This window comes from Emys orbicularis, chromosome 1 (assembly GCF_028017835.1).
Source record: "Emys orbicularis isolate rEmyOrb1 chromosome 1, rEmyOrb1.hap1, whole genome shotgun sequence".
NCBI lineage: Eukaryota > Metazoa > Chordata > Testudines > Emydidae > Emys > Emys orbicularis.
Window position 1 is genome coordinate 46,373,391 of NC_088683.1, and position 22,692 is coordinate 46,396,082.

Sequence of the window (22,692 nt, forward strand, 5' to 3'; positions counted from 1 at the left end):
ATCACTTGTCTAAAAGGCTAGATCAAATGCAAGTTCCCTTGACTATCAATAACATCCATGTGAGAGATTCTGGAATTTGTGACTTTCTTTGCAGATTGCACCGTACACTACTTGTTTGATTAATGGAATATACTGGGAGCAACACACCCCTCGCTTGTTAAATCGATACGATGCAAAAAAGTTGCTGGCTCCGGTTAAACCTTCTGCTGCTGCAACTGAGGGTTGTCCAGAGTTACCACACAAGTAAGGCACCTTTGTTTGAGAGTAAGAATTATTCTCTAGCATTCTAATTAAGCAATAAGGATCAGTGGTTTCAGCAAGGCATCTAATAAATACATTGACAGTATATGAGAGAAACTTAGGAGCAGAATACCCAACCCATCCTGCTTTCTTTTCCCACATATTTCCCTATTTCTTTGTTTGTTTCCTTTTGGAATTTGTACATCCCACTTAGAAATGTCATTCATTTGTACCATTGACAAATGGCAGATTTGTAAATTAAGTTAACCCTGCACATATTTCTCTCTGGGGAAAGGATGAGAGAACAAATGTGACAGATGTTGTGTGTGCAGATTTAATAAATCAAATACTTCAGCTGAGTTAAGTATTTCATGTTGTCTTAACTAATAGAGTGCTATACAGAAAAGGAAACCTACATTGCAAATTTGAGACTGGTGAAGTGTGGCCCCCTACCTGAGTTCACTTGTGACTAACTCCCTAAAACTCACCTCTAACATACTGTTTAGAACAAAGAAAAAATCTTTTTTCATGCTTGACCTTTTTAATGAATCAATAAACCAATGATAATTGTAACATATTGTCCTAGTAATGATAAATCAGTAAGCACAACTAGCTCTTAAGGCTTAGATGTTAATCCATACTTTAATATTTTGCTGATAAATTGATTATTGAAAACATCTGCTGTACCACATGTTTCTTGTCCATTTTTGTCAATTACTGAGTATTTAAGGGTCTCCCTTATCAATGACATCATTTTGTCTATTACAATATACATCTATAATAGTAGGAATCTCTTTATATACTACCTGTGCTCACAGAAGAGACAAAGAAAATAAACTATTGATCATGGTCTCCTTTTCATGGTGTCTGGTTTATGTAATTGATAAGTTAAAGACATCTCTTTAACTATCTACTAATTTTATTCATTTAAAAAAAGATATCTATAACCAAATCATTATAGAAATAGTCTGTTACTGCAATTCCTGGTAAGATAAGTGTCTTTCAATAGATTATTAATTACAGAAAATACCTGCCCCACATCAGTTACAAGTGGTTCCTTTCTGGACATAAGAACGGCCATACTGGGTGAGGCCAATGGTCCATTTAGCCCAGTATCCTGTCTTCTGACAGTGGCCAATGCCAGGTTCTTCGACTCCCAGCTTTTAGCAGTTAGAGGCTGAAGACACCCAGAGCGTGGGATTGCATCCCTGATCATTTTGGCTAATAGCCACTTATAAACCTGTCCCCCATGAACTCAGCTAATTCATTTTGAACCCAGTTAGTTTTGGCCTTCACAACAACCCTGGTGCATTGTGTGAAGTAGTACTTCCTTTTGTTTCTTTTAAACCTGCTGTTTGTTAATTTCATTAGGTGACCCTGGTTCTTGTGTTATGTGAAGGAGTAAATATTTCCTAGTCACTTTCTTCACACCATTCATGATTTTATAGACCTCTATCATATTTCCCCGTAGTAGTCTCTTTTCTAAGCTGAATAGTTTGTCTGTTTTAATTTCTCCATGTATGGCAGCTGTTTCATACCCCAAATCATTTTGTTAGCTTTAGCTGCTGCTACATGTTGAGTGGATATTTTCAGAGGGGTCCCTAACCTCTGTTTGCCAGAAGCTGGGGAATGGGCGACAGGGCATGGATCATTTGATGATTACCTGTTCTGTTCATTCCCTCTGGGGCACCTGGCATTGGCCACTGTCTGAAGACAAGATACTGGGCTAGACGGACCTTTGGTCTGACCCAGTATGGCCATTCTTATGTTCTTAACTATCCTCAATGACTCCAAGATCTTTCTTGAGTGGTAACAGCTAATTTAGATCAAATCATTTTGTATGTATAGTTGGGATTTGTTTTCCAATGTGCATTACTTTGGACTTATCAACATTTGATTTCATCTGCCATTTTGTTGCCCAGTCACCTAGTTTTGTGAGATCCCTTTGGAACTCTGCCACGTCCAAAGCAGACTGCCATCTTGAGTAATTTTGTATTGTCAGCAAAATTTGCCACCCGACTGTTCACCTCCTTTCCCAGATAGCTTATGAATATGTTGAACAGTAAAAGTCCCAGTACAGATCCTTGGGGCATCCTGTTATTTACCTCTTTTTATCATGAAAACTGACCATTATTTCTACCTTTTGGTTTCTTATCTTTTAACCAGTTACTGAACCATGAGAGGGCCTTCCTTCTTATCCCATGACTGCTTAGTTTGCTTACGAGCCTTTGGTGAGGGACCTCATCAAAGGCTTTCTGAAAGTCCAAGTACACTATACCTAGTGGATCATCCCACAAAGTTGTTGACCCACTCCAAGCATTCTAGTAAATTGGTGAGGCATGATTTTCCTTTAGAAAAACCATGTTGACTTTCCCCAACGTATTGTATTTTTCTGTGTCTGATAAGTCTGGTTGAAACTCTTGTAAAGAACAATCTTCTGATATTTTGTAATGATTCTTATTTGTGTTTGGATGTTCTTGTTCATTGTTTTTATTTAATTACTTTAGACTTATGGCAATATGTGACATTTCAGCAGATACTGGAGGATCCATAGAATTTATGACCGAGTGTACATCAATTGACAGTCCATTTTGTATGTATGATGCTGACCAGCATATTAATCATGGCAGGTGGGAGAACCTTTAATTTGCACTGTACTTTGTGTTTCAATATCCTATTCTACTCAGACTACTATATGAAGAGTCATGCTTTTGAAACATGACCGCTAAAGATATGACCAAGAAAATGACATGGAATCATCATGTTTTCTCTTCCAGTGTGGAAGGCTCTGGGATTCTGATGTGTTCCATTGACAACTTACCAGCCCAGCTTCCTATAGAAGCAACTGAATACTTTGGAGACATGCTCTTAACTTATATTGAAGAGATGGTAAGGCCTTGTGTATTCAGTGACAGAGTGAAGGTTTGAACTTAAACTTTGATTGTATTATGTGGCTCTTCTGGTCTGCCATATATAGATTTAAAAAAATCTGCTGTAGAACATAACTGAATCAGTCTGAAAAATGACTGCTCCACAATGTGTGAGGTAAAATTTCCAAAGGCACCAAAGTCCCATTTTCAAAAGTGACTTTGGCATGTAAGAGCCGAAGTCTCATTGAAAGTCCAATGGGAATGAAAGTCACTTGAAACAATTAATTCTATGGGTCAGGAGAATTTCAGGTTTCAAAGGTTTTTATGTGCAATTCCTGCATGTATTTTAATATGCCTTAAAACCTTAACAGTTTCCTTCTTTTTTTAATGAAGGAAATTTTTCCAAAGAGGATTTATCTCTGAAACTTCTCTGAATATATGTGGGAAATAAAATGCTCTGACTGAAATCCTTCATCTCCACAGTTGTTATCTGATGGCTCACAGCCTCTCGAAAGCCAGAATTATTCACCTGTTGTACGAGATGTAAGTCTTTCAAGCTATTTCCATTCCTCTTCTGACCTAGATATGTAAAGTTCAGATGTAGGAAAAGTAATTTTATGTTTCATATACTTTGTAGGCAGTGATTACGTCCAATGGTTCATTGACTGATAAGTATAAATATATCCAGAAATTGAGGGAGAGCAGGTAATGTATAGTGTGGTTTAAGTTTCTCATTGTCTTGATTCTGTGACTCGGGTTTTAAATAACCATGCTTGCCTTCTACCTTCCTTTTTTTTCATTTAACTAACTGTTGGTGAAATTCAGCTGTGTTAATTTATGTGGTTAAATGTATCCTGGGTTGAATCTCCCTACTGTGTCTAACTCCATTAGCATATATTACTAATTTAATGCTGAACCTGAGGAAACAGCCAAGGTGACAAATGTGTGCCATGTTAGTAATCAGGATTTCTCAGATGGAAAATAATTGCATGCTAACTGTATTATTCCCTCCTTGCACCTTCCAAACATGCAGCACTAGCTTATTTAGGGGTGGCTGGGTTCTGAGGACCAGTAATATAATTTTGCAGACTTCCAGTTTTAGTACTATAGACTTGCAGTTCTTGCCCTCAGGAAGAGGTGTTCCTCTTGCCCCACTGATGTGCAGCACTCTTCTGTGATTGGGTGTATTCAGGATTCTGCATAAAGGCCTCTGACTTTCCATTAGACTTGTACTATGCCCATCACCTGAGGTACCATTCTGTCCTTGTCATGTCTCTTTTATCTTGCAGTGGTAAAAATGAATGGAGCAGATGGGGTTAGCTTCATTCACTTAACGTACAATTTCCCTCCCTGACTCTTCAGTTATTCCTAGTAACCAACACGTTTTATTTTTATGCTTTTTACAGAGTAGTGCTGTTATGGCAGTGATTAACTCTGTGGGGTTTTTTGGCTAGTTATGGCTGGAGCACATGTAATTTTAAAGAAAATAGGAAAAACACAAAGGAAATAAATATGGATTTAAGCACTAGGTACATTCATGGACCTTAAAAACATTGTAATATGTCATTTCCCTCATTTACTTAACATCTGGGTTGCAGAAATTTTAAAATATAATGGGTCCAGATAATTAATAGTGAATCTCTCTGAGGATATTAGGAAAATTCTGTTTTAAATGAAGAAGAGGAATTATTTACAGGTATTATTGCACCCTTTTCTTTGGTAGTGGAGCAAGTCATTTGCTTCTGGAAGACCACAGCTTACAGCATATGCTGTTATGGTGGACAACCTTAGCCGGTTGTCTTCACTAACGCACCTTCTTATTCCTGGCGCAGCATTGTGGCCTCTCTTTTGGCACCCTTCTTCGCTCTCACTACACCATGCAAGAGGTTAAGAAGCTGAAAATCCCTTTGGTAAAGGGTCAACTTGTGTGTAGATTTTTTTTTTTTTTTTGATCTTTCCGCAAAACAGTGTATTGTGCCTAAAGGAAGAGTGGCCAGAGCCTTTTCTCTGATGCCTTCCCTTTGGATTTCTTTGGAACTAATGCAAGTGAACTTACTGTTTAAAATGTGAGGAGAAGAGAGAAGTTGGATGGCTTATTATACCCTTCTCTATAATCTTTTCACCACTGCATAGCTTATGCTGGTTATCTGTTCCTCTTGCACAGCTGCAAATGACACATCTCTTTAACTAACCTAAATGTCCAAAGTGCTGTACAAAGATTACTTAATTGAACCACTCACATGTATGTTCGTGATGGGCAATAGTTCACATGTTCTTTTCTGGAATATAAAAACTTTGCTGCAATTATTGATGTACCAAAAATATCTTAGTAGCTTGTAACAGACAAGCACAAATACAGGCAGGGATCAGCCAATCCCAGTTTGGTCAAACTCTTGCCGTTGGACAGCTAGAGCTAGAGATCAGTGTGTTTAGAAGCTTGATACTGCAAAAGCCATTTCTCTGCAAGGAGTCTTTCCTCTGTTCCAGCACTGGTGGTGCAATCTACTTTACCCCTCTTCGTATGTCTGTCTGTATGTACACATCTGGTGTAGGCATGGAATGTGTGAAGAAGTCATCACTCTTTCTCTCTGGGTCTGAGAGTAGTATCCTTAGTGAGGAGGATCTTGCATCCGAACTGATGATGGGGCTGTTGGAGGAAAGATTCTTTGTCCTACCACGCCAAAAGATCTACAAAGTGATATTTAGCGGGTGTTGGTGGTTCATGAAGTAATGCTGGGACTGTTGTCAAATCTGGGACCATGTGTACAAGCAGGTTTTATTATGTAGATGCTATCTGTCTATATAGGTTCCCACAATGCCCTGAAGTGACTCTGGTATAATCTGTCCAAAGTTGGCCTCTCAATTTAGAGGTCACAGATGAAGGAGGGAGCTAGGCACAATCTGGAACCTTGCAATGTTAGTCCAAGATGATACAATCCGATCACTAGCCCAGAAGTGGTCAGGTTGTTTTTTGAAGTAGAGTAAATGATGGATTCTTTTTTGATTTGAAGACTTCAAGTTAGATTTGAGAACTTCCGTAACTCAGACAGAGGTTGTGGGCCTATTGCAGGACTGGATAGGTGAGGTTCTCTTGCAATGTTCAAAAGTTTTGTATTCGATGATCCTGATGATCCTTGCTGGCCTTAAAGTCTTTGGGCCTATGAGTAGGGCCCTACCAAATTCACGGTCCATTTTAGTCAATGTCATGGTCATAGGATTTTAAAAATCGTAAATTTCATGATTTCAGCTATTTAAATCTGAAATTTCAGTGTTGTAAATTGTAGGGGTCCTGACCCAAAAAGGACCTGGGGTGGGGGTGGGGGGAGGATCGCAAGGTTAGTGTGTGTGTGTGGGGGGGGGAGGGTTTGCAGTACTGCTGCTGGTGGCGGCGCTGCCTTCAGAGCTGGAGAGCAGCAGCTGTTGGCCGGGAGCCCAACTCTGAAGGCAGAAGTAAGCTGCTGGCCGGGTACTACCTTCAGAGCTGGGTAGCTTACTGCTGCTCTCTGGCTGTCCAACTCTGAAGGCAGCACAGAATACTGCAACCCCCCTAAAATAACCTTGTGACCCCCCTGCATCTCCCTTTTGGGTCAGGATGTCCAATTTGAGAAATGCTCGTCTTCCCCAGTGAATTTTGTATAGTATAGGGTAAAAGCACACAAAAGATCAGATTTAATGCGGGGAGACCAGATTTCATGGTCTGTGACACGTTTTTCATGGCAGGGCTCTACCAAATTCACAATCTGAGGTTGGACTAGTTTGGCTGTTGAGGAAAATTCAGTGACTTCTGAGGAAGAATGAAGTCGCAGCTGCAGTAGCTGCTGGAGGAACAATGGAACAGGTATCGAGTGGTGTGACCCTTTTTGAGGCTGGATTTAGACTTCTTAGTTCACTTTCCCTGAAGTAGGCGTTGTGCAATAGAAATTTTAAAAAAGCTTAGGGAAGTGACATTGTACTTTGGTTAGATAATCAGGCCGCAGAATTTAAACTTCTTCCTGAAATGAGCTCTTGGTTTGTAAACTTACGAAAACATACTGACTTGACATTGGCTTCAGCAGTTTCCTGTATGTTTTAATTTTGACTATAACCCCTCTAGGGAATACTCGCGGTCACTAACCAAGGATAAGAAGAGGGTCTTGTTACTTGGATCTGGCTATGTTTCTGGCCCTGTGATAGAATACCTCACAAGAGATCCCAATGTAGAAATCACCGCAGGTATGTAAGGCCTTGCTTGCTTTCAAGTATTAAAGAACTGTATTACGCTTCAAGTATGTATACTGTGTATTGAAATAATTCTTTATTTTGTACCAGCATGGCAGCACGCTAAAAACTTTTATTTAAAAGCATATGAAGTGTGCTATGGGAAAACTGAAGATATATTCTACATTTGTAACTATTGTGCACCCTCATTCAAAAAATTATTCTGTAGCTTTAAGAACACCTTAGAGACACCTACTTGAAAATCACATTGCTATCTGAAAATATTTTACCTACTTCTTGTTACAAGTAGTGCCTACGAAGAGACTGCAGAGACTATTTCTTTCTTTTCAGCTTAATTCCTGCATCTGCCAGTATTTCGTGCATAGTCAGTTTCATTCTTTCCTTGGCAGTCAGCTGCACTTTCTGTCATGCAAAAGCATGATGACACCACTTTTTTATGTGCTTCACTGGGGTGGAGGCTCGCATGAACTATCTTTCCCCTTCTCTACAAGAATGTGTTTAATCAGCAACAATGATAGCAAAGCTGAAACCAAATAGGCAGCAGGCAGGTGTATGCACAGACTTCAGGGGGAAAGTGGGAGGAAGTTTGGCCAAGTGTGTTTGCTGTCAGTCCAAAATAACCTTCCAGTCACCACCAGGGGAAGGAGATTTCTGACTTAAAAAAAAAAAAAAAAAACAACTCATTTAAAGTCTGCTCCATTAGGGAATGGGTTCTCTTGGAATTAGTTCACTTAAAAAATTATAGTTGACAAGTCCCTCTTAAGAAGAGCTAATGAGGTGCGTGTCTGTAACAAGTATCTCTCATGATCTTTCTTTGCCCACCTGTGCGACCTATCCCACCTTGTTTGTCGCCCTTTGCTGTGGCAGTGGTGGTTGAATTACAGTAGCATGTAGAGAACCCAGCTGAGTTGGAGACTCTATTGCAGTAGGCATTGTGCAAATACACAGTAAGAGACAGGCCTTGCTCCTAAGAGCTTGCAGTTTAAATACCCTACAGATAAAGGGTGGAAGGTGAAACACATGCATGGAGAGGTGAAGTGACTAGTTTACTATTCCACAGCAGGTAAGTAGCAAAGTCAGGAATAAACTTGCACCTCCTGACTCCCAGTCCAGCACCCCTACCTGCTAGACCATGCTGCTTTTCCATTCTGTTTTATGCAGTAAACTCTTTGGTGCAAGGACCCTTCATTTTATTAATTAAAATAAACTCCACCCATTTAAATTCCTACTTTGTCTAGTATGTGTAGACCTAAACCTACAAATAAAAACCTCTTTCAAATAACACTTTCTTTCTTAGCAGCCTATGGATACAGAGTTTCTCCTGCAAGCTGATGAGATCATGGATGCCTAAAGCATTGTAATGATTACAGCTCTCTGATCCCATCAGCTGTTGCAGGAGAAACAGACCCCTGAACCCAGTTCCTGGTGTTTCAGTTTACTTTTCAGGCCTGTGAACCTGTTGATGGCCATAGGACTACTCCACATGGCTAAGGGTTGTGTAACTGGCCCTATATCACAATATTTAAGACTAGTTTTCTAGTGTTGTACACTAAATTGACCAGATAAATCACTGTCCAGAGTTCGCATAGTTCTAGGTGCTGTATGTGAGATTGTGTTGGGAGTGGCAGAGCAGAATGCTTCATCCATCTAGATCCTCTTCTTTCAGGCTTTTCTGTGTTTGATCCTCTTGATTTTTTCCCCAACAGTTTCTCCACTGACTCTTTATCTCAGAACAGGTACCGTTTGCCTGCATGAGTTCGTGGTAGTTTTGGCTGGTCATAGCGTAGCTAGCTGCTGGTATATTTTCTGGCAATACCCTTTTTTTCTATTCCTCCCAGCTCTTGTCCTATTGCATGGGAAGGATAGCTCAGTGGTTTGAGCATTGACCTGCTAAACCCACAGTTGTGAGTTCAATCCTTGAGGGGGCCATTTAGGGAGCTGGTGCAAAAACCTGCCTGGGGATTGGTCCTGCTTTGAGCAGGGGGTTGGACTAGATGACCTTCTGAGGTCCCTTCCAACCCTGATATTCTATGATTCTATAATTAATATTCCAGGGGAAATATACTTTCTGAGATCCCATCAGCGTCTCTCTTGTGAATTGTGACCAAGATTTTCTCAGTCCTGAGAATCCCCATTGTAGTTCTCCCTCCCCATGTGGCTTTTCCTTACATTCTGTGTAAGAATTCCTGGAGCATTTTTGTCTAATGGATCATCTTTGGGATCCAGTTCCAGCACATTTCTAATGATGAAGGGAATCAGATCTGTCCCCTTATCAGCAGTCCACTCACTTTTTCAATTTTTAAAAATTTCTAATGTTTCTAGGTGCCTTTTTTTTTTCCCCCTAGTAAAAATATTAAGAGACTGTGTGAGTGATATATATTGAGGCTCCAGCCCTCCTCATGGAACCATATCTTAATCTCCATTTGAATCTACTCCCTCCTCCATCAGTTCTACATAAGTGACTAGATTAGATATCGTGGGGCGTGCTTGAGAGTTGGTTTCGTGCCCTGTCTACACTATAACTACAACTGTGTTTTGTTTTGCAACCTGTCACTCCCATCTGACCCAGGTATCAAAAAACCCATTGAGTTGTGTCCACACAGCAGCCTTTTTTTTTTTTTTTTTTTTTTTTTTTTTAACCCAACACAACCATGTTTCTGTGTCCTGCATCCACCACACTTCCTAATGGTGTTTGGATCGGTGCATCCTTGGCAAATGTGGGCAGCTATTGCATAATGCCTAAGCAGAGGACAGAGTGCCTGGAGGATGCATGGGAGGCAGTGCACTCGAGGATGTCCTGCTGCACAGAGTTGGGACAAAGGAGGGCTGGCCAAACCAGTGTTGCAGGCACAATTTCAGATGCTGTGCCATGGTAGTGTGCTGAATTGCTGACTGTAAGATAAACTTGTGCTAGTCTAGGTTGCTGGTGAGGACAAAACGCTGTTAACAGCTGCAGTTGTTAACCATGTTTTGTGTGATTGGAGCCTACAATGTCACTGACTGACTAGAGACACTGAGGAGGTGTGCTTTGAGGTTGGGAGGAAGGGTAGCAGTTTTCACTTCACATGGAGCACCTCATTATTGGCTAATGTTGGTGCCCCACGAGGGCTCAGGAAGAGACCACCTGTCTCTCCTGATTCCTACAACAACCTGCTTGGTCGTACTCGAGACAGCAATTAAGGCTGCTAGGAAGAGAAGAGGGTCAAAATAAATAAAAAGAACAGGAAGGAATAAAACAGAGTTCTCAGAAATGCTGTTCATTTCCTGTTCTCGTTCTGCAGTTTCCCTTAGGCCTGGTCTACACTAGGAGTTTATGTCGAATTTAGCGCCGTTACAGCGAATTAACCCTGCACCCGTCCACACCACGAAGCTATGTAGTTCGACATAGAGCTCTCTTAAATTCGACTTCTGTACTCCTCGAAAACGAGAGGAGTAGCGCTAAATTCGAAATGGCAATATCGAATTAGGCTAGGTGTGGATGGAAATCGACGGTAATAGCTCCGGGAGCTATCCCACAGTGCACCACTCTGTTGACGCTCTGGACAGCACTTCGAGCTCGGATGCTCTGACTAGCCACACAGGAAAAGCCCTGGGAAAATTTGAATTCCTTTTCCTGTCTGGGCAGTTTGAATCTCATTTTCTGTTTGGACAGCGTGGCGAGCTCAGCAGCACTGGCAACGATGCAGAGCTCTCCAGCAGAGATGGCCGTGCAATCCCAGAATAGAAAGAGGGCCCCAGCATGGACTGATCGGGAAGTCTTGGATCTGATCACTGTGTGGGGCGATGAGTCCGTGCTTTCCGAGCTGCGCTCCAAAAGAAGGAATGCAAAGATCTACGAGAAGATCTCTAAAGCCATGGCAGAGAGAGGATACAGCCGGGATGCAACGCAGTGCCACGTGAAAATCAAGGAGCTGAGACAAGGCTACCAAAAAACCAAAGAGGCAAACGGACGCTCCGGATCCCAGCCCCACACATCCCGTTTCTACGAGGCACTGCATTCCATCCTAGGTGCGTCCGCCACCACTACCCCACCACTGACCGTGGACTCTGAGGATGGGATATTGTCCACGGCCGGTTCCTCGTCGGAAATGTTAGCGGACGGGGAAGATGAGGAAGGAGATGAGGAGGACGAGGCAGTCGACAGCGCTTGCCGCTGATTTCCCCGACAGCCAGGAGCTCTTCATCACCCTTACCGAGATCCCCTACCAACCGTCCACAGCCGTTACCCCGGACACCGAATCAGGGGAAGGATCAAGCAGTGAGTGCTTTAAATATCTAAACATTTAATTTTAACATAACTGGAATATTTATATTGTTAAGAATGGGCTTTTCATTCACTTATGTAAACATAGAAACTTTTATTTATAACAAAACAGGAATATTAACTCTATCAGCAATTGGGTGTTCATGATTTCTTTGGCTTATTCAACTATTTAGTCCCAACTATGTACAAAAAATCAAATGTCCGGATTTTCATGATTAGGCCACCACAGGACGCTCCACTCTGTAGTCCCTTCTACTGCACTTAAACGAAAAGACGGTCAATATGCCCGGGAATTGATAGAGAGTCCTCCTGGGATAGCTCTGCATAGCTCTCCTGGAGGTACCGCTCAAGCATGCGCATCAGGTTCCGTGGCAGGGCGATCTTGTTCGGTCCACCGTGGTAACACACGTTCCCACGCCATGAGTCTATTAAGTAGTCCGGGATCATGGCACGGCACAGCATGGCGGCATACGGCCCTGGCCTCTGCATGCTCTCCCGAAGCATCCGTCCCCTCTCGGTCTCCGAGATCCTCATCAGAGTTATATCGCACATGACGCCCTGCTTTAAATTAGGGAGGGGAATGTTAGTACTGGGACTGCTTTACAGCCATGCGGTGGAGGCGGCAGAGGGGCAGCATACAGGGATCTTTCCCGGGGACAGCCGCGAGGTGGTGGGACGGGCAGAGCTCATGCTTCCCTGATTGCTGCCAGCAGAGAGTGGCCTTGCTTTCAGTGCTAAAGGAGCCCAGTGCTACTATTACAGTTTTAAGCTGCCACAAGTCTACGGCTTACCATGTTTTCCTGCAACAAAAGTAGAGGTGTCCTGCAATGCTTCTCTGATCGCAACAGCAAGACCCCAGGCACTGAAGGCGAGGGCCGAAAATTCGACCTTGTCCTGAGTGCGCATGTGAAAGGTGCAGTGCATGGTGTTGTTCACAGAGAAAGACTATGTTCTTTGTTAGAAACTTCATTTATCTGTCTCAGGAATTCACTCCCTTTCTCCCATTCCCACAGACACATCTGCGACTGTCTCCCAACCCAGCCTGGCATCACACTCCCAGAGGCTAGCGCAGATTAGGAGAAGGAAGAAAAAGACGCGTGAAGACATGTTTTATGAACTTATGGACTGCTCACGAGAGCAGGCAGCCCAGACGACACAGTGGAGGGAGAACTTGTCACAAATGCACAGAGCAGTCATGGAACGGGAGGAGAGGTGGCGCCAGGAGGACCAGCAGGCTACTCAAACCCTGCTTGGACTAATGAGGGAGCAAACGGAGACGCTCCGGCGCCTAGTGGATGTTCTGCAAGACCGGAGGCAGGAGGACAGAGCCCTGCTGCTGTCTATCTCTAACCGCCCTCCCCCGCCACCAAGTCCCACACCACCCTCACAAAAAGTCCAAAGAAGGAGGGGCGGCAAGGGCCGTTAAAACTTTCAGTCAGCCCCTGCACACTGCTGCAGCAATGTAAGGCTCTCGTTCCACAAAGTTTGAAAAGTCCTTTCCTACCCATCTCACACAAGCCCCCGTCCAAGTTTCCTCCCCCCCCCTTTTCATGTGCGGTTCTTAATAAAACATCTGTTTCTGTTAAGTACTGTTTCCGAGAGTGTCTTTTAGAGGGGATTCTGTCTGAAGGGGGGGAAGGGGTTTGTTACTTGGACAGGACAGTCACCTTTAGCAGGCTACAGAGGCGGGGGCATCAGGACACATACACAGTGCAGTCACCAGTTACCCTGGTCAGTCTGGGAAGCGGTTTTCATGTTCTGGGGTGCGGGGGGGTTGATCTGTGACTTTGTGGCGGGGGAGGGCAGTTAGAGATCTTATGCCGCGGTCCTTATCCTGGATCACAGAGCCACGCAGCAGGGGGTCTGTAACCCTCCGCCCCCTGCCAGAAAGTCACTTGGCCGACACATACACGCAGTCCCGCCCATGACTGCTGGCAGGCTCCATTGAAACAACCAATCCAACACTGCTGAGCCTGTCATTCCCGGAGTTTAGAAGCATCATTTGCATCAAAACACTAAACCCGCCCCCCGCCACAGTCTGCGTCCCCGGTTTAAAACATTCCCGCGAAAACAGTAGGAAAGAGAACCTTGTTCATTAACAAAACGGAACAGATTTTATTTGTTGGGAAGGTGGGGAAGGGGGTATGTAACTTGGAAGGATAGTGAACAGTAACTGGGTAAAGAAACGGGGGCAGGTTCAGCATCTGTGTCCACAAACTAAACAGTCACTGGAGACCCTGCTCAGTCAGGAACCTGGCTTTCAAAGCCTCCCTGATGCACAGCGCGTCCCGCTGGGATCTTCTAATCGCCCGGCTGTCTGGCTGGGCGTAATCAGAAGCCAGGCTATTTGCCTCAACCTCCCACCCCGCCATAAAGGTCTCCCCCTTGCTCTCACAGAGATTGTGGAGCACACAGCAAGCAGCTATCACAATGGGGATATTGGTCTCGCTGAGATCACAGCGAGTGAGTAAGCTTCTCCATCTCCCCTTGAGACGGCCAAAAGCACACTCCACCACCATTCTGCACTTGCTGAGCCGGTAGTTGAAGAGTTCTTTCCCTGAGTCCAGTGCGCCAGTGTAGGGCTTCATGAGCCAGGGCATGAGCGGGTATGCAGGGTCCCCGAGGATCACTGTAGGCATCTCCACATCCCCAACCGTTACTTTGTGGTCCGGGAAGTAAAGACCTTCCTGCAGCCGTCTAAACAGACCAGAGTTCCTGAAAACCCGAGCGTCATGAACCTTGCCAGGCCATCCAACGTTGATATTAGTAAAACGTCCCCGATGGTCCACCAGTGCTTGCAGCACCATGGAAAAGTATCCCTTTCTGTTTATGTACTGGCTGGCCTGGTGGTCCGGTCCCAGGATAGGGATGTGAGTCCCATCTATAGCCCCACCGCAGTTTGGGAATCCCATCTCGGCAAAGCCATCTATGATGAGCTCCACGTTTCCCAGGGTCACTACCTTGGATAGCAGTAGCTTGACGATTGCCTTGGCTACTTGCATGACAGCAACCCCCACGGTAGACTTGCCCACGCCAAACTGGTTAGCGACTGACCGGTAGCTGTCTGGCGTTGCAAGCTTCCAGAGGGCTATGGCCACTCGCTTCTGGACAGTCAGGGCTGCCCGCATCCGGGTGTCCTTTCGCTTCAGGGCAGGGGACAGCAACTCACACAGTTCGAGGAAAGTCCCCTTCCGCATGCGGAAGTTGCGCAGCCACTGGGATTCATCCCAGACCTGCAGCACTATGCGGTCCCACCAGTCCGTGCTTGTTTCCAGGGCCCAGAATCGCCGTTCCACAGTATCAACAAGACCCAGTGACACCGAGATGTCCTGGGCGCTGGGTCTCATGTTTTCTGAGAGGTCGGAGCTAGTGTCAGACTTCATGCCGTCACGGTTGTGCCGTAGCCTCCTCTCCTGATTTATCTGCAGCTGCCTCTGGTAAAGGTGGATGAGAAGCTGCGAGGCGTTGAGAACTGCCACAACTGCAGCGATGGTCGCAGAGGGATCCATGCTCGCACTGCTGTGGCGTCCGCGCTGTCAGTAATCAGAAAAGTGCGCGAACTGATTTCCCGCCGGCGCTTTCAGGGAGGGAGGGCGGGAGTGACGGACGGATGACGACAATTACCCAAAAGCACCCTCTATCCTTTTTTTTAACCCAGAAGGCATTGGCGGCTCGACCCAGAATTCCAATGGGCAGCGGGGACTGCGGGAACTGTGGGATAGCTGCCCACAGTGCACCGCTTCCAATGTCGACGCTTGCCCCGTTAGTGTGGACTCACACAGTCTCACAAAGTCGAATTACTGTCCTTAGTGTGGACACACACGTTCGACTTTGTAATATTGATTCCACATAGTCGAATTAACTAAAATCGAAGTACTCTCGTAGTGTAGACATACCCTTAGTGGATCACTGTTTCTCAGGGTAACTATCTCCTGTGGATCCCTTAGCTGCTGTAGCTTGATACGAGCAACGCACTAGAAAGTGAAGAAAAAAAGTCAAGACATGAGACACTTACACCTGTTTATCTTTCAAGTGTGCTCCTTCTTTTGCTTTCTACTTTCTGTGCAACTGCTTACTTAAGAAAGAAAGCTGGATGTGGAGTGTAGTTGTGTATTTGCGAAGGAACCCACGCGACAAGTGCCAGTGAATGGAGTTTGATGCATGATGACTAGGTTATTCTGCTAGTTTGAACCAGGATGGAGGGTGCAGTTGGTGTTTTTACCTTGATACTTTGGGGAGTGGGGTTGGGAGGGAAGTAAGAATCAATTTCACTTGTGTAACAGTTGACATTCATACTTTTTAAACAGCATCCATCATGAAGGAGCAACTTGGCCAGCTGACCAAGAAATACAACAATGTTACTTCTGTTCATGTGGACATCATTAAGCGCGAGGATAAACTGTCCTCCTTGGTGAAGACACACGACCTTGTGATCAGGTCAGAATGCTGATTAAAACACAGAGGGCTTGATCCTGAGATTTGCTATGGCTCCTTTACGTTTCTTCAGTGGCACAAGTCACCTGTGTAGCTGCCTTTAAATAGCTACCTGGGGATTCCACCAAGGTACAGGGAATCACTGGGTGATGTAAAGCCAGCATAGTCCTTCTCCCCCCACTCATAGCACTCGGGGAAGGGGTGGAGATGAGGTGTGTTGGGGGGCAGATAGTGACTAGCCACGTCCCTGTCTCTCTGCAAACAAGAGCACCAGGACTGTATCTAATGCAGTGTTATCTCTTCTTTGTTAAAGAGGCAAGATTTTCAAATGGCTCTCTGTTCAGCTCCTTCGTGGGCATGCAGTGTTAATTGCACAAACATTTGTGCCTACTTGGGGGACAGAATTCACCCACAAAGCCATCACCTGTATGTGCTAGTTACGTTGCTCAGTAAACACATACAGTCATTGGTGCTTGCTAAATTGCATGCACATGTACAGAGGCCAAATTTGGAAAATTCGGCCATTACTGTCACATGTTTGAAGAGTAAAAGGTTTTCTTTCTGAGCATTAAAACTAGCATTAAAGTAGGGATGGAAACTGCTTTATAGTGCTTGCTGTTGAGTCCCCCTCACTGAACTTGTCCTGAGTGATATCTCCTTTTCAGGCAGCCTGTGCCCTTCCAGGGATGGTTCAGCAGGACTTTTAATGAAAGCTTCTTCCAAGACCGCATTCTACTTTGAATCTGTTAAATATTTAATGCACCAGTGTAGAATGTGGAACTGGGAAATGAGGGCCTGGTTCTGTTTTCACAAAGGTGACACTGAAAGCTGGGGCCTGCAAAGGGTTGAGAGAATTTGAACTCACTCCTCCACTGCCCTGCATTTTGTACAGTCACTTGCAGCAGTGCAAAGTGGGTGTAAAACAGTGCCATTCCGCTTGGTAGGAATTCATGCCCACTTGAATCAGTGTAAAAACTGCATTTAGATCAATGATGGAGGCCCCTTGTGTTAATAGACCTCATCTAGATGGAAATAAACTTTTTGCAAATTGTCTTCCAATGATAACACCAACTAGTCAGATTTTGACATTCAATTTTTCTTTTGTTGGTAGCTTGCTGCCTTACTCAGCACATCCTTTAGTCGCTAAGAAGTGCATTGACAGCAAAGTAAACTTAGTGACAGCCAGCTACCTAACACCAGCTATGAAAGAACTCCAAGAAAGGTAGGTCAAAAGATCAGTAATGAGATGTGACTTCTTTCTTAGGTACCTACATGGCCCCATTACCATACTATTAAAATTCCTCACAATAGTTAATGTATTTATGCTCTGTGTCTCCTGACTCACTATTATCCACCATTCTACAGATGGAACTGAATCAAAGAGACTAAGGCCCAGATTCTCAGATATGTAGGCACTTAGCCACCATTGAAAGATGGGTTAAAGCAGTGGTTACCAACCCGTCGATTGGGATCAACTGGTCGATCCTGGAGCCTCTGCCAGTTGATCGCAATCTTCGGGCCGCTAAAAGTCCAGCGGGGCTCAGAAGTGGCTGGCTGCTGGCTCGTCTTTGTGGCCCCTGGGGTGGGGTTAGGTGGCTCCACGCGCTGCCTCTGCCCCCAGTACTGTCCCCACATCTCCCATTGGCCGGGAACTGGCCAATGGGAGCTGCGGGGGTGGCGTTTGTGGGTGCGGGCAGCTCATGGAGACCCGCTGCCCTCCTCCCCTCCAGGGGCCGCAGAGACATGCCAGCAGCCAGCCGCTTCTGGGAGCAGTGTGGGGCCAAGGCAGACACGCTGCCTGCCTGAGCCCCGCTGCGCTGCTGGCTGAGAGCCGCCTGTGGTTAGCACCTCCTGGCTGGAGCCTGCACCTCACCTCCCCGGCACCGCTGCCCCAGCCTGGAGCCCCCTCCCAGAGCCCACACCCCCCCCCACTTCCTCCTACACCCCAATTCTCTGCCCCAGTCCAGAGCTCCCTCCTGCACCCAAACTCTCTCCCAGAGCTTGCACCCCTCACGCCTGCCCCAGGCTCAGCCCAGAGTCCCCTCCCACACTCCGAATCCCTCGGGCCCCAGCCCAGAACCTGCACCCCCTTCCACACCCCAACCTCCTGCCCCAGCCTGATGAAAGTGAGGGAGAGTGAGTGACTGAGGGAGGGGGGGAATGGTGTGAGCGCTCAGGAAAGGGGTGGGGCTTCGGAGAAGGGGCAGGGTAGATCCTGGGTTGATCTTAAATTCAAAATGTGATCTTGTGCTTAAAAAAGTTGGAGACCACTGGGTTAAAGAGTTACACCCCCATTTCCCAGGCTCAGCACAGAATCTGTCCTAGCATTTCTCGTTTGTCCATGGCTGACAATGGATATCATGGGGCTATCGCTTGTCAAGTTAGACTTCAGGAATATTATGCAATATTCTGACAATACTGTGGGTTTTTTTTATTATTTTAGTGTAGAAGCTGCTGGTATTACGGTTATCAGTGAAATCGGTTTGGATCCTGGCCTCGATCATATGTTGGCGATGGAGTGTATTGAGAAGGCAAAAGATGTAGGCGCTACGGTAAGGTGGAGCATGAGTTCCACATGCATAGTTTTGCCAAAGCTATATTAACAAAACTGTTATTCCTTCAGCAAGAACTTGTCTTTGCTACTGTTTGGTAACTCACTCTCTAGAGGCCTTCAATCAATGGTGCCCAGAGCTTGGATTGTGTGATGATGCTAAATGCCAGTACGAAGTGCATTGGCACTCCCCTTGTGATGTCCGCACAAAGGGTTAAACTGAGTTACATCACTAGGTTAGAATAGCTTTGAAGCTGTGCTTTAAACTAGAAGATATAATGCCAGTGAACAACTTAAATTTTAAAATGAATGAATCGGACTAATTGGCTTAATTACATTGCCTCAGACAAATAGCATTTACTATTGTGCCATTTATCATAAGCTCTTAAGGCGGTACAGCTTTTATTCTGGAAAAGACTTCACCACTTGTCTGCTGCAGGCTCAGATGGAAGCATATGGGCCACTTGTTTTTGGAGGAAGTGTTTCCTAGAGAACAGCGGACATTAAGGTTACTAGTGAATATTGTTTTTCTATTTTAAAAATCAACCTTCCTTTTTTTTTTTCCCCCCCCCCCTCTGAACAGAGGAGCCATGAATGACCTGGAAAGTGCTCTATGCCTGCTGCAACTTCCTCAGTGCTAGAGCCATAGGTTTTGTTAAACTTAAAGTAACAGCTGTGAATTTCATAATTACCATCTAGCTCCTGGGTCCATATGCACGTCAATGAATCCCTTTCCTTTTGGCTCACTTTAAAGCTTACAAAGCCTCTTGCTCGTAGTTTCTATTTGGTGATTCAGGAGGACTGAGTCAGCTCTTCCTGGGCAGCCTGCCAATGCCAGTCCTTGTGGGCCGGAGAAGTCCCTGCTGAATGAAGCAAGATGCTGTCTCTCCTCAGGCTGAGCATGCTGTCTCTCCATTGTCCCAGCATTCTGCCCAGGGTGAAAGATCAGAATGGGGGTTCTTACTTGGCTGTCTGACTTAGTGTGGATCAGCACCTTTGAGCCACCTGCCCAGATGACATGAGGGTACATTGGCTAAACTCCATTGGCTGCAATGGATCTGGCCTAATATTTTCTTATCTGCAGTGCTTGTGAAATGTGCAAGATTGACAGCACTGTCAACTAAATTCCTCTACCAGCACATAGATACCTCCATAAACAAAGGCAGTCCCAGTGGTCTCTCTCTCAGCCCTGCTAATCTGCCTCAAGTTTTCCACAGAAGGGGAAGGTAGTGAATGGTGGCTAGTCACCAGGCCCAATTAGTTTTTGGCTTGTTGGCTCAGATTTACCACCAGGCTGTCCCAGGCGGTGGTCTCAGTACAATTTCTATTGCTAAGCCCAGAAATTGTCATGAGTTCTGCTAAATAACTGTTGGATGCTACTGTTCCATTGATGTGAGTGGTGCTTCACTGGAATGAATTTGCCCCATTATGTATTGTTCATCTGTGATCTCTTCTAGATGGGAGCGGAGGGGGGCAGATCCTCAGGTGGTGTAAATTGACAATTCAAGCAGTTGGAGTCAGTGGAGCGATGACTGTTTATACCAGCTGTGGTTCTGCCCCAATACCCTCAGAGATGAAAGTCCCGTGAATAAACTCACTCTGTGGCCTGTTATATGTGAAAATCATAAATATTTTTGGCACTATTGGCATAAAATACTCTCTGTTCTTTGCCTAATTCAGGCCTTCCAGGGAATGATTTACTAAACACAGGTAACTGAATATTGCAGGGAAATCAGTGGTGGTTGTTTCCTGTTGCTAGCTGGATGATGCGGTTTCTTTTTCTGATCATATGCAACTTGTGGATTTATTTTTATATTTGCAGGTCATATCGTACACTTCCTTCTGCGGTGGCCTGCCAGCTCCTGAATATTCTGCTAATCCTCTGCGATACAAATTCAGTTGGAGTCCACAGGGTGTTCTGTTGAATACGATTCAGTCTGCCACATATTTAAAAGATGGAGAGGTGAAGTAATCCTGACCCTTCTATTTTAAACACAAGCAGAGAAGATGGTATTAGGCCGAAGAGGGAACTGGGATTTGTGAGCTGTTGCATTATTTTTAAGCTACTGATAGATACACAACTGAGTTTAAGTAATTGTCACTCACCTGTTATCTGTATGCATAAAGTGACATGCCCGCTTGCTGCTACTCAGGCTAATATTTGCAGAAGTCTGAGGGCAGCGAAGAGGGATGGGCTTGTGATTAAGGCACTGGACTGGGATGGAGATCTGGGTTCAGGCCCCAACCCTGCCATGTGTGTGTTATGTCACTTGATCTCCTTGTGCCCATTTCCTATCTGTAAAACAGGGATGAAGAGGCTTCCTTTCTCCTAAATTTTGTCTCTTGTCTGTTTAGATTGTGGGACTGCCTCTTACTCTCTTTGCACAGTGCCTAGAACAATCCCTGATCTCCTTTGTAGGGGGTGGGGGAGGTGCCTGGATGGTCCCGTAACACAGCAAGACAGTGTCATTGCCAGATTTAGAAATCTGAGTTTCTGGCTTCCAAGCCTGTGTTTGTTCCTCTGGCCCACTCTACTTTGCTCAGATAAACTACTGATGGGTGCACCACTAAGTGTCCAGGAGTTCAGTCAGTATAGGCATCAGTCTGGATGATTATCCAAACCCCTTGGATCTCCAAAGAGGCTTTCTTGTGACAGTTCAGGGTTTCACTGTTCCAGCTACCATGCAAAATGAATTGGGAACTGGATTTTTATGTGGAAAAAATAAATTGGTCCAAATTTCAAATGAAGGTCATGTGGGTAGATGGAGAAATGTTTATTTAATTCTGTGCTGGTTCACCCATTGCTAGTTGAAGTTAGATCATGGCTGTCCAGGATTTGTTATGAAAGGCTCTGTGGGTCTCTTGGTAAATGCAGCAATTCTCCTCCCTGTCCCCAAATCCATAGTTCTCTTTGACTATTGGGTGGGCGTTCCTCCACATGTGTCTTAAGCAACACACAATACATTCCTGTGGCATGGCTGCAGGCTTTGCTGCTATGGATGGCTTTTGAGAAGGCAACGTCGGCCCCTTGCTCAGAAGCCACAAAAGGAATTGGTATCGATGCAGCAGAGCAGACCTGTGCTTCAGCTGCTTGAAGGAAGCACGGTTCAAGGTTTTAGGCCTCATTGATAATAGAGCTAGTCATCCCATTCTTTTAGTCTTCTTTAACAATGTATTCTTTACATTTGCTTGCTTTTTAGTGGCAACTGAAGATGTTCGTGGGTGCAGCTTCTGTAGCCAATGCACATGGTGGAGAGTGATTACTGTTATCTTAAAACAAACCAATCCCTCTCCCCCAAAAACTTAAATTTTTGAAAGGCAAACTAGTCCAGGGCCAGATCTTACCTTACTTACCCTGGTGTAAATCAGTGAAGTTATTCCAGATTCTCACTGATGTCAGATCAGAATTGGGTCCCTTGTTGCGGAGTGTAAAGCATAGCACTAATCTGCAATAGGCATTGAAAATAGAAATGTTCTTTTGAATAAACAACCTAAAATACAGTGCGCTTACCTGCCTATTTTTTTTTTTTTTTTTTTTACAATCCTTAGGTTATTAATATTCCAGCTGGAGGAGCATTGCTTGATTCTGTTGCTGTCATGGATTTTTTCCCAGGATTAAATTTGGAAGGTTTTCCCAACAGGGACAGTACAAAATATGCGGAACCATATGGTATTCAGTCAGCCCATACCTTGATAAGAGGCACCTTAAGGTATAAGGTAAATTCTTAGATATTTTCTGGGTTTTTAAAAAAATTTAAAATCTTGTTCAAATTAGACAAATTTTTAACAGTTGACCGTATCCCTTCAATTCACATCTGTCACATTTTCAGTGATAACTTTTTACCTGCTATTGTTACGAGGAATACCTGTGATTACTATAGCCAAAAGGGACCCAAAAAAAATCGTTTTTTGCTTTACTTGGTAAATATGACTGCACTTTGCTGTGTCCAAGACGCAAGAATAATTTCCCCCGTTTCCCTAGATAGTTGACTATTCAATTTGCATGGGTTTCTGACCCCCCAACAGTGTAGGGAAGAAATGTTTTAAGAAATTGGCAGGGTTGGTTCCTGAAACCTGCTTTTTTTTTTTTTTTTTTTTTTTTTTTTTTAATGAAA

General features: G+C 44.6%; 1 protein-coding gene across 1 annotated transcript in view; it reads left to right on the forward strand.

Annotated features, from left to right (window-relative positions):
* The window catches only part of AASS (aminoadipate-semialdehyde synthase), a 50,037-nt gene that overhangs the window by 14,367 nt on the left and 12,978 nt on the right, over positions 1-22,692 (forward strand). Inside the window, exons 8-19 of the mRNA XM_065417473.1 lie at positions 95-243; positions 2,748-2,870; positions 3,018-3,129; positions 3,594-3,653; positions 3,748-3,815; positions 7,204-7,322; positions 9,035-9,064; positions 15,900-16,029; positions 17,138-17,248; positions 18,470-18,578; positions 20,400-20,540; positions 22,127-22,294. Coding sequence (XP_065273545.1) covers positions 95-243; positions 2,748-2,870; positions 3,018-3,129; positions 3,594-3,653; positions 3,748-3,815; positions 7,204-7,322; positions 9,035-9,064; positions 15,900-16,029; positions 17,138-17,248; positions 18,470-18,578; positions 20,400-20,540; positions 22,127-22,294 — 1,320 coding nt within the window. The remainder of the gene's footprint in view (positions 1-94; positions 244-2,747; positions 2,871-3,017; positions 3,130-3,593; positions 3,654-3,747; positions 3,816-7,203; positions 7,323-9,034; positions 9,065-15,899; positions 16,030-17,137; positions 17,249-18,469; positions 18,579-20,399; positions 20,541-22,126; positions 22,295-22,692) is intronic.